The 12,423-nt window shown below is 47.3% G+C and overlaps 1 protein-coding gene across 2 annotated transcripts in view; it reads right to left on the reverse strand.

Moving 5' to 3' along the window:
- The window catches only part of FBLN5 (fibulin 5), an 85,387-nt gene that overhangs the window by 70,953 nt on the left and 2,011 nt on the right, over positions 1-12,423 (reverse strand). For both annotated transcript variants that reach the window (XM_082617831.1, XM_082617830.1), the window contains exons 2-4: positions 10,470-10,524; positions 8,241-8,292; positions 4,191-4,445 (exon numbers count right to left, since the gene is read on the reverse strand). In XM_082617831.1, coding sequence (XP_082473957.1) covers positions 4,191-4,445; positions 8,241-8,292; positions 10,470-10,524 — 362 coding nt within the window. The remainder of the gene's footprint in view (positions 1-4,190; positions 4,446-8,240; positions 8,293-10,469; positions 10,525-12,423) is intronic.

The following is a 12,423-nucleotide window of genomic DNA, read 5'->3' on the forward strand; positions in this document are numbered from 1 at the left end:
CTTTTTTAAGGCAAACTTACTTACAGTTTATGGGAAGAAACCAGGGCATGGGAAGGACAAAAGAGTAAGGGCACTACGTAGGAAACAGCTGGCCAAAAATTTAAACTTCAATTGGATCAAGCCTCTAGATTTAACTACTACCAGTTTACGGAAAAATAGAGGGTTGAAGGAATACGTTAAATACCACCCCGAGAACACAAGCAGCAATATCCCAAATGCAGGAAATTCTACAGGACAAACGACTCAGCCTCTTCAACAAATACGTGGTAAGAGAGACAAAGAAGATTAAGAGATAGTTAAGAGATTTGTCAACCAAATGCAATCTGTAGACCTTGTTTGGATCTGATTCTAAAAGAAAACAATAGAAAGGGGACACTTATGAAATGACCAAGGAAAGTTGAATCCCACCCAGATATTTAATGATAAAAAGGAATTATTGTTGATTTTTGTAGGTTTGATAATGGTATTGTGACTATGATTTTTTAAAGAAGCTTTTATCTCTTAGAGATACATTCTGAAGTATTTAAGGATAAAATGATTTGATGCCTGAGATTTGCTTTAAATTGATCCACTGGGTCAGAGTAAAGAAGAAATGAGTGTGGGTCTGTGTTGAGAATTACCAAACTGGGTGAAGAGTAGACAAGTGTTCATAATGACCTCTCTGCTTTTGCCTAGGTTCAAAGTTTTACAGAACAAAAATTTATTTACAGGGCTTCCCTGGTGGCGCAGTGGTTGAGAGTCCGCCTGCCGATGCAGGGGACATGGGTTCGTGCCCCGGTCTGGGAAGATCTCACATGCCGCGGAGCGGCTGGGCCCGTGAGCCATGGCCGCTGAGCCTGTGTGTCCGGAGCCTGTGCTCCGCAACGGGAGAGGCCACAGCAGTGAGAGGTCCGTGAACCGCAAAAAAAAAAAAAAATTATTTCCCAAAAAAAGAAGGCAAGAGAAAGCCCTAGTGTTTCATCATGGCTCCAGGACTGACTCTTGAGAAGCTTGAACAAACTTTTACCTCGCTGAGCCTCAGTTTCCTCATCCAGAGCCTGAATGGGTTCCAATCCTGGCTCGGTCCTCATTTGCTGTGTGACTTTGGACAGATTCTTAACCTCTCTGTGCTTCAGGGCCAACAGGAACAACAACAGTCCTACCGCAGGGGTTGTGGTGAGGATTCAACATGTTCATTCAGGTAAAGATCCTGGCACGCAGCACTACATGTTTGGTTTTATTCCTACTGCTGCCGTCATTACTGCTGTTGATTATTTTCTACATTGAGGAGGAAGAGGAGGAGAAGGCCCCCTGGAGATGTGGTCTTCCTCTCGCAGAACACCCAAGTTTTAGAAGCGTTTCCCAATTCTCCCCATCACACTGGAGCTGCTCACTCCAGCTTCCTCCCCAGGATCAGACCTACATTCTGGGAAACAGGGACACTCCTTCTCTGGCAGTGACAACCCCAATCACCTGCTTCTCCTTTCAACAACGTCCCCCTCTCGGTTCCTTCGGTTCCTCCCCCCTCTTCCCCCGTCTCTGAGCCCTGCTTCCCTGTGGCCTGTTCCCAGGCCCGCCTCTCTCATCCCTGTTCCGGTCCTTCTGGGGCCCCCTCCCCATGACTTCCCCTCTCATAATGCCCAGAAGGAGCTGTGTAAACCAGAAAAGGCAGGGTGGGGTGAAGGGAGGTTGGAAGGAACCCGGGACTTATGAATGCATAAGGCTGAACTTTTTGGAAGTGGACGGGCCGGGTGCCAGTCCTCCTAGGGTTCCTGGATCATATACTCCTTACAAAAGGGCCATTATGAAGACTCCACATCTCCCGTGTGACAGGTTGGGGCCTGTAAAAGTGCATGATGTCACAGGGACCAGGAGACAAACAGGGTTCCAAGCCGCGCCTTATTCTCGAGGGCACTGGGATCCTGGAAAGAGGGCTGTGGGAGGGAGGGGGGTGCTTCAGAGAGCCCTGTGGCCATTCCAGGCTGTTCCCCAAAAGGGGCCTGCAGGACTGCCCAAGACATCAGGGAGCCCTACGGCCCCCCGAAGCCCCTCCCGAAACCCTGGAGTGACTCGGCGGGTCACTCCACCCCCTTCCTCACTTCAAGACGTGCACATGGTCACTCAGCTTATCCAGCCCCACAGGACATCGTGGAAGAGCATCACCCCACCCCCAACCTCTCTTTCTCTGCATTTGCTTCGGGATCATTTCTCTTCTACCAAACGAGAGAGGTCACGTGGGTGAGTTAGGAAAATGTAGGCTGGTTGTCAGGAGAGCTGGACTCCCGTAATTACCTAACTTGGTGGAGTCCACATTCCCTTTTTTATAAAAGGAAGAGGCTGCAGTTAAAGATTGTTAAAGTCCCTGCCAGTTACAGCGGCCTATTGTTCTACTGGTTATAAGGAAGTACGTTACTATCTTCCCCACCAGTGCTTCAGTCCACGGCTTGATTCAGTCTACTCTTTCCCGTGAACGTTTATCTATGTTCAAAGTGACCACTGGCCAGCTCCCCGCCCACCCCCACCCCCCCCCTCACACACACACACACACACACACACACACACACACACACACACACACCCCTTGAGACCAGTAAGAATAGAAAAGTTTAGTTAAGGTGTATCCAATTTTCCCTTTTAGCTCTGAAAGATACTTGTTTGCATATTATTTCCATGTAGTCAAATGGAAATGCACATTCATTTGCATGAACCTATAGAAGACATTACAAAATCACCAACACAGCCTCTCTAACAGTGGGTTACAGCTCAACACTTCAGAGCCCTGAAATGGGACCAACAAAAATCTCACTAAGTAGACTGATGATCTCCCAAACTTTCAGGGTATAGGAAGGAAATATTAGAATTTCAATTCATATTTATTTTGATCACATCCTTTAAATTTTTCTATTTCTTACATATACTTTACACTCCTCCAACCATATTAGAATAACAGGATATGCATGTAATTTATAAACATGCATATGGTAATGGTCCAGGCTCAGAAAGATTTTGCAGATGGGGTGCATGATCAGAAAGTTCGGAGCCGTCATCACTCTAGACCATCTCCCAAAGCTGGAGACAGTTGCAAAGTTTTGGTCCAACCAAAGCTGAAGCAACAAGGGAGGAGCCCAGGTAAACCTCCACCAAGGCCACACTGGCCAACAGAGCACCAGTGCATACCAGGGCACCTGTCACACCACTTGCCAACAGCCTGGGGACATCACGGCATGTGGCGTCTCCTTCCTCCCGAAGGTCCACTCTTGCTATGCGCTCCCATCAGCGAGGCTCCCTTTGGGCAAAAGAACCCTGGTCTCCACCCAAGGAACCCACTTTCTTTCCAGAACAGTTGGCCTTGGCCCTCAAGGCTTCTTTTGTTTCAGAAGCAAACGTTCCCTTCGAGGGTGAGTGATGCTGAAGACCCTAGAAAGCTGGTCCTTTCTAGATCTTCTCTCTGGGATTCACTTACTGCATCTGACCAGATATATTTGTTATCGAAGAGAGAAAACATGACCTTGGTCTTCAAACAGATAGATGATAGATATGATCTAAAGGCAGATAGACAGATACATAGAAGAATGATTGATAGATAGATAGATAGACAGATAGATAGATAGATAGATAGATAGAAATAGATAGATGACAGATAGATGATAGGTAGATAGATCGATAGATAGATACATAGATGATAGATAGATAGATGAAAATAAAGAAAAAACAAATTGGCTTTCTTTTTTTTTTTTTTTTTTTTTTTGTTTTGTTTTGTTTTTTGTTTTTTGCGGTATGCGGGCCTCTCACTGTTGTGGCCTCCCCCGTTGCGGAGCACAGGCTCCGGATGCGCAGGCCCAGCGGCCATGGCTCACGGGCCCAGCCGCTCCGCGGCATATGGGATCCTCCCAGACCGGGGCACGAACCCGTATCCCCTGCATCGGCAGGCGGACTCTCAACCACTGCGCCACCAGGGAGGCCCTTTGCGCCACCAGGGAGGCCCCAAATTGGCTTTCTGAAGGACTATCAATAAGACAGCAAACTAAACTCCCCCCTAGGTGGGAGGGTACCCAGAGACACAGGCTGCTAAGAGTGAAAGAACCATGTACCACGTAGGTTGTTTCACTGGCTCATTGCATGGGAACTGACCTCCCATTTGGGGTTGACCTGCTAGACTAGGACGATGCCTTCACCAATGGAGAGGAAGTCTAGGACGCTGGGCTACTCACCTACACACTGGTTGCCTTCATCCATCTGGTATCCAAGGCGACACATGAGAGGCCTCGAAATCGTGGGGTAGTTTGGAGCTGACAGCGGGGGTGCAGCTGCTGGGTACGGACCTGAGTAGGGGTTGGAGTAGGGGTTGGAGTAGGGCCCTCGATACACTGGGTTTGTTCGGGGGATACATAAATACCCGCCGTTTTGGTTAACACACATCATGTCTCCTCGGCAGGCCTCAGGGATGGTCCGGCACTCATCAATATCTGCAAGGGCCACAGAAAGGACAGGCGTTAGTGGCCCCTTGGCCACACTGTGCAAATTTCAGCAGAGCTCTGTACCAAGAACGCCATGAAGGACCCCAAAACACTCTTTACCAGCATCTGCTCCCAAACATGTAGGGCTGCGCCTGGCAGCTACTCCCCAAATATTGGCTGAATTGAATCAAATTGACAAGTGTCACCCAAACATCAGCCATCAAATACCATCATCATGATGTTTGGGCCATAGCTGCCAAAACCTGTACTGTCACATGCTTAATACTTTTCTCTTAAATGAACCCACATTGAAAACCCAAGTCGGGACTTCCCTGACTGTCCAGTGGTTAAGACATTGCCTTCCAGTGCAGGGTGTGTGGGTTTGCATCCCTGGTCAGGGAGCTAAGATCCCACAGGCCTTGGGGCCCAAAAGCCAAAACATAAAACAGAAGCAATATTGTAACAAATTCAATAAAGACTTTAAAAATGGGCCACATAAAAAAAAAGAAAGAAAAAGAAAACCCAAGTAAACATATTTTTTCCATCTTACGTCACGACAGCAAATGAAAAAAACCCTATCAATGATCAAAAATAGAAGGTACGTAAAAATAAATATATAACGATTAAAATAAAGATTGTTTATCTGTGGATGTATCACCTAAAAACATCTCAGGTATTCTTTTGTGTCCACATGACACTCGGGAAACGCTGGGATGGACCTAATAACTGTACCCACTTCTACTCCAAGTACCAGCTGGGCGGGGAGAAAGAGTCTGCTGCATCCAGAAAGACAAGGCTTGGCCGAGAGCTAGCTTCATATTGGGAAAGCAGAGACTTACTCGTGCCAACAAACAGGGCCCGTTTCCAGCCAGGCTGGTGCTCTGCTTGTTGTGTCTAGAGCGGAGTGGGAGTGGCAGGGGGGTAGGTTCTCTAGAAAATCAGCCTTGCGGGGCCAGGGACAGGGGAGGCCTGAACTGAGGCGTCAGCGTGAGCAGCTGCCCTGACCCCCCGGGGCCTCCCAGCAGCCTTGGGGTCTGCTCCATGTGGGGCTGGAGGCTGGGAGAGAGAGGCCTGAACCCTGACCACTCACTCCAGCCACCTCAGCTGAGAGACTCGTGCCAACTCCCACCTCGGGAAAGGGAAGCGTGGAGTCCCATTTTCTAGCTGTAAGCCTGAAAGCGTCATTCAAACTGGTGGGCCACAAAAGACAGCTGCCGCCCCCTCTGCATCCCTTGGCACATTCTCAACCCCCTTCACCTTAAGTCAAAGTGCGAGCCTAGAGCTTCCAAGGCAAGGCTTTTTTCCCCACCACCCATCATTCTTTTCAACCCTAACTAAGCTCAGAGACTACAAATGATTTGGCCTAAATCAAATATCATTAAAAAGGTGAAAATATCCCCGAGGGGAGAGCTTTATTCCTTTTCTATATACCCTATGCTCCAGCCACAACAAACTCGTCTATACTCTGAATGTCTTTCCAGTGCCCTGGTCTTTGCTGATGCTCTTCCTACTACCTGGGACGCCATTTCTCCGGATCCTATCCATCCTTCAATACCCAATTCAAATGTGACCTCCGTGAAGGCTTTCTTTATTGACCTCAGACATAAGGCATCACTCTCTCCCCTACTTCTGCGGGGCTGATTGCTTTTACCTCATCTTGACAGTGACTTTATTCTACCCTGTACAGTTTACTCCGTCTAGACCTACCTCTCCCACTAGATGGAGCGCTAGGAGAACAGCCCCAAAATGTCTGTCCTCTTCCTTGGAACCTGTGGCTACATTAGGTTACATGGCAAAGGGGAATTAGGTAGGGATGGAATGGAATTAAGTTGCTAATCAGCAGACCTTGAGATGGGGACTTCCCTGGTGGCACAGTGGTTAAGAATCCGCCTGCCAATGCGGGGGACATGGGTTCGAGCCCTAGTCGGGGAAGATCCCACCTGCCATGGAGCAACTCAGCCTGTGCGCCACAACTACAGAGCCTGTGCTCTAGAGCCCGTGAGCCACAACTATGAGCCTGCGTGCTGCATCTATGGAAGCCCGTGCGCCTAGAGCCCATGCTCCGCAATGAGAAGCCACCGCACTGAGAAGCCCGCGCAATGCAACAAAGAGTAGCCACAACTAGAGAAAGCCGGCGGGCTGCAATGAAGACCCAACACAGCCAAATATAAATAAAAATTTTTTTATAAGGGTTCTCTTAAAAAAATAATAATAATCTTAAAAAAAAAAGAAGAGCTTGAGATGGGGAATTATCTAGGAGTATCTGAGTGGGCCCAGTGAAATCACACAAATCCTTACAAGTAGAAGAAGAGGCGGAAGCACTGGTCAGAGAGACGAGACGACAGACACACGTGAGGGACTTAAATTGTTGGCTTCGAAGATGGAGGAGGGGCCATGAGCCAAGGAAGAGGGTGGCCTCTAGAAACTGCAAAAGGCCTTCAGCCGACAGCCAGCAAGGAACCAGGGGCCACAGTCCTACAGCCACAAGAAACTGAATTCTGTGGGGATGTAAATCCATGCAGCCACTATGGAAGACAGTGTGGAGGTCCCTCCAAAATGTAAACCTAGAAATACCATATGAGCCAGCAATTCCACTTCTGGGTATATATCCAAAGGAAATGAAAACAGAATCTTGAAGGGATATCTGTACTGCCATGTTGATTGAAGCACTATTCAAAACAGCCAAAATATGGAAACAACCTAAATGTGCATCAGTGGATAAAGATTTGGGATGGATAGATAGACAGATAGATAGATGGATAGATAGATAGATGTGATATTATTAATATTATCATCATATGAATAATATAATATTAATAATAATCATATGAATATTACTCAGCCATGAGAAAGAAGGAAAACCTGCCATTTGCAGCAACATGGAAGGAACTTGAGGGCATTATGCTACATGAAATAAGGCAGACAGAGAAAGACAAATGCTACATGATATCACTTATGTGTGGAATCCAAAAAGCCAAACTTACAGAAATAGAGAATAGAATGGTTATCAGGGGCTGGGGGGGTGGGGGAAATGGGGAGATGTAAAGGGTACAAACTTCCAGTTAGAAGATAACTTCTAACTGGAAGGAAATAATGGACAGTATTGTGATTATAATGAACAACACTGTATTGCATACTTAAAAAATGCTAAGAGAGTAAATCCGGAATGTTCTCACCACAAAAAGGAAATGGTAATTATGTGATGTGAGGGAGGTGTGAGCTAAGCTACGGTGGTCATCACGTTGTAGTATATAAGTGTATCAAGTCAACACATTGCATACCTTAAACTTACACAATGTTGTATGTCAATTACATCTCGATTTTTAAAAAACAGAAACTGAATTCTGCCAACAATATGCATGAGTAAGAAAATGGATTCTTCCCTCAAGCCTCCAGAAAAAGAACACCGCCCTGCCGTCACCTCAGTGTTAGCCTGGTAGAACCCCCATCGGGCTTTGGACCTGTGCACCTGTGAGATCATATATTTGTGTTGTTTAAGCCACTAAGGCTTGTGGCAATTTGTAAAGGCAGCCCTAGGAAACTGATACAGCTGGAGAGCTCCTTGAGGCTGCGGATCAATTCTTCCTCATCTTTGCCCTGTCGCAGGGCTTACCTAGTGCCAAGCACAAAGAAGGTGATCAATGGAAGGGTGTCATTGATTTCAACCATCCCATGGCACTGTTTTCTTCCATGGGCAAGGCTGATACAGATCTGACAACACTGAATGAGGCTGAGACAGAAATGGTCCTGTGATTGGGCTGTCCCTGCACCCCACCCAGAGAAGGATCTTCAGTAGCTTCCTACCTAGACACTGTCCTGATGAGCGGTCCAGGTCAAAGCCGTTAGTGCATTGTTGCTGCAGGAAGGGAGAGAGAGAAACAGGAGAGGTCATTCTGCTCACTTAACCTTTTTTTTTTTCTTTCACTATAAAAGTATTCTAACTGCATCACAGGAGGTACGGAAAATGGGTAAAGAAACAAGGCATTTATAATACCAACATCTGTGTTATATAACCTCTATTTGTCCCTTTTTTGGGTATTTTCTTACAATCATTTTACACTTTAGCATTACTTTTTAAGCCCCTGCATCATTGCTTCAAAACGCCCATTTTTAGCAGATGGTTATGGGGACTTCTTCCTGCTCTGGTCATGAAAAGCAATACCAATCGCATCTGATCTGCCCAGTGAGGCTTGCCCTGTGCTCAGCCCTTTCTGAGAGAGGACAGGACTGCTTTTAAGGGCAACCACGCTCTTTCTTTGGGTGCTATTTAACCTCTTTTCAGTGCCCGACATGAATTCTTCACCCCCTATGAAATCCTCGACCTGATTACGAGGTCTGTGTATAAAATAAATCTGCACAGTGATGTAGTCAGTTTTCTAAGAAAAATAGAATTGGGGAAATTCTTCCATTTTAACCTCAGGAAGACAATTACACAAAGATGAGTTGCTTTCAGAGACTGCCAGGTCTCAAAAGTCCCTGAGGGCTGCAGGCTTCACATACAACTTGAGTTACAACTTCATGCATTTAGAAAAATATCATGGGATCAACAATCACCCCTAGAGCTGACATGTTATAGGAATAAGTCAAGGAGGTGTGGTTTTGCCTGTGGGGGTCCCTTCCCTGGCCTTCCCTACGGTTTATGGGGTTCAACTTCCCTGAGCTATGCGCTGGTTTGTGGAGATGATAGATTTAGCCTGCATTCCTGGGAGTGGGTTCAGGCACCTTAGGGCCTTGGGGCCAAAGAAATGGAGCGGATGAGCCAGGAGGTGGTGCCATAAAGTTCAGGAAACCAAGAGACTTGAGTTGCAGCCCTGGCTCACCAACTAAGTGCAGGCGTGGGTTCAAGTCCACTGCCTGGCTTCAAATTCTCACTCTAGCCCCTATTCACTGCATAACTTTTCTATGCCTCAGTCTCCTCATCTGTAAAATGGAGAGGATGCTACTTACTTCTGAGTGGTTGTAAGGACTAAATTGTTAGTGCATGTAAAGTGCCTATAGTGCAATAAACACTATACTATAACCCGCGCCCCCTCTGCATCTAGATGTTAACTGTCACCACAGAGCTAGATCAGAGGACACCAAGGTCCTTCCAAGGTCTAAAAGTCTTTGGTAGTCTTCCCAAGATTCTTTCCACCTCCAATGAAATATATTTCAAAATTCTTAATATGAAGGGAAGAAACATTTAAAGGGTGTGATCAAAATAAATATGAATTGAAATTCTAAGATTTCCCTCCTATACCCTGGAAGTTTGGGAGACCATCAGTCTACTTAGTGAGATTTTTGTTGGTTCCATTTCAGGGCTCTGAAGTGTTGAGCTGTAACCCACTGTTAGAGAGGCTGTGTTGGTGACTTTGTAATGTCTTCTATAGGTTCATGCAAATGAATGTGCATTTCCATTTGACTACATGGCCCCTCAGCCCTGCTCAGAGGTGGGGCTTCTCTCATTGCTGAGCTAGAGATGCAGAGGGGCTGCCCTGAGCTCCTCAGGAGGGATCTGTCCACATTTCTCAAGGGCTGACACAACCGTCACTTCGTAAAATCAGGGAGGGTGCAGGCTTCTCTGCACAGCCACCCAGGAGCCCAAGCTCCCCCTACACACTCCTCCCAGGGGTCCGGGCCAGAGGTGGGTCCTCACGGGTTGGGCGCTGAGATGCCTCACAACTTCATGTCGGCCACACCCACCCACGTGGGCCACACGCAGGCACCGAAGGGGCACCACTGCCCAGAAACACTAGAACACGCTTGACTTTTTAACACTTACACTAAGTCAAGACCCCCAGCCCCACCAAAGGGACAGAAATGAGGCAGCATGATCTGATTATAAGAGTCTTGGATTGGGAACCGGGACACCGAGGTCCAGCGCTGCCACTTATATACTATGTCACTGGGGGCAAGTCTCAACTTCCCTGAGCCCCAGCTTTAATCTCTGTACAATGAAGAGCTCGGTTTAGGTAAACAACACGATGCGTGGCTGAACACCCTCGCCCTGGTTTTTAACACACTTCCTGATAAGTAACAAAATAAAAGTCTTACCTGTGCATTCCCAGGACTTGGAAGACAGAGAGCCAGAATGGTCACAGTGAGTATCCTGTGGGGGAGCAAGAAGTCAATATAAATGCTCAGGATACTCCCAGGACCCAGGTCTGGGGTAACACGTGCCTCTCGCGCTGCCTGTGTGTTTACAATGATGACTTCACCTTGTGCTTGTCTTTGGGCAGGAGGATGGGAGGTGATGCTCCAGAGAGGTCGGGGAAACTCCAGATGCCTCAACCACCCCAAACAGAACCGTGCCCCCTCCACTGGTTTCATATGTTGGGATAATGTGTTCGGTGGCATTTTTTTTTTTTTCGTACGCGGGCCTCTCACTGCTGTGGCCTCTCCCGTTGCGGAGCACAGGCTCCGGACGCGCAGGCTCAGCGGCCATGGCTCACGGGCCCAGCCGCTCCGTGGCATGTGGGATCTTCCCGGACCGGGGCACGAACCCATGTCCCCTGCATCGGCAGGCGGACTCTCAACCACTGTGCCACCAAGGAAGCCCTCGGTGGCATTTTTTAAAATAAAGGGTCTTGCTGCTTCAAAGAACAAATCTAACGCCCACCGCCATGGTATTAACAATGTATTCACCAGCTGCTTGGCCTTTACTCCTGACACAAGGGCACCTGCCTGAGTTTTGAACATCTTCATTCTGAAATGACCACGGTGTGAAGGAGCCGTCGTGCCCTCGGATGAGGAGAGGAAAAGAAAGTACAAACGTGAAGCACGTGAGCTCCATGGAACAGAGGCGTCACGGGGAAGGGATGCACGTGCTCCCGGAGTGCGCCTCACACAGACCCTGATGGAGGAGAGGACGCGGGGACCTGGGCAGCCCCAAGAAGGAGCACAGCTGACACTTAGGAGGAGGTGTCAATAAACTGTGTTTCTGCATAAGCCACCAAGCCCTGAACCTGCGATTTCTACGCTTCATCATTCACAAGCTGCTATACAACAGAATCGTGGTCGCCAATTAGCTTTAAAGATAAAAAATCAATACCACCTCACATCCAACAGGATGGCTACAACCAAAAAAGCCAAAAGCTGGTGAGGGTGTGGAGAAACTGGAACCCTTGTGCACTGTTGGTGGGAATGTACGTTGGTGCAGCCACTATGGAAAACAGCCTGGAGGTTCCTCAAAAAAATTAAAAATGGAACTACTATATGATCCAGCAATCCCACTTCTGGGTATATATACAAAAGAATTGAAAACAGGGTCTCAAAGAGATATTTGTACACCCATGTTCATAGCAGCATTATTCACAATAGCCAAAGGGTGGAAGCAACCCAAGTGTCCATCAACAAATGAATAAACAATGTGTTATATACATGCAATGGTATACTATTCAGCCTTAAAAAGGAAAGAAACTCTGACAAGTGCTACAACATGGATGAACCTTGAGGACATTATGCTAAGTGAAATAAGCCAGTCACAAAAAGACAGATACTGTTGGATTCCACTTATATGAAGGACTGACAGCAATCAAAATTATAGACAGAAAGCAGAACGGTGGGTGTCAGGGGCAGGGGGAGGAGGGATTAGGGAGGTGTTTATGGGTGTAGAATTTCAGTTTTTCAAGACGAAAAGAGGTCTGGAGATTGATTGAGCAACACTGTGAATGTACTTAACACTACTGAACTGGACACTTGAAAATTGTTAAGGTGGTTAAAAAAATCTATGCAAATACAGAGCTTTATCTGGTGCTGTTATTATTGAGTTCAACAGGAGTTTATCTGAGCAATTACTAGCTGTGAGCATGGACCCTAGGTAGGCAGAAAAACTATAAAACTATGACCCAGATGCTGCCCTGGAGAGCTGGTGGGGGAGCCACGTGAACCAATAATGTCTACACCCTTTGGTTAGGGCACTGATAGAAATGCCCACTGAGTGCCAGGAGAGCCAGGCTGTGGGTAGGGAATGGAAGGTCAGGGAAGGCTTCCTGGAGGAGGTGACCTC

This window comes from Mesoplodon mirus (assembly GCF_964341445.2).
Source record: "Mesoplodon mirus genome assembly, chromosome: 4".
NCBI classification, from domain to species: Eukaryota; Metazoa; Chordata; class Mammalia; order Artiodactyla; family Ziphiidae; genus Mesoplodon; species Mesoplodon mirus.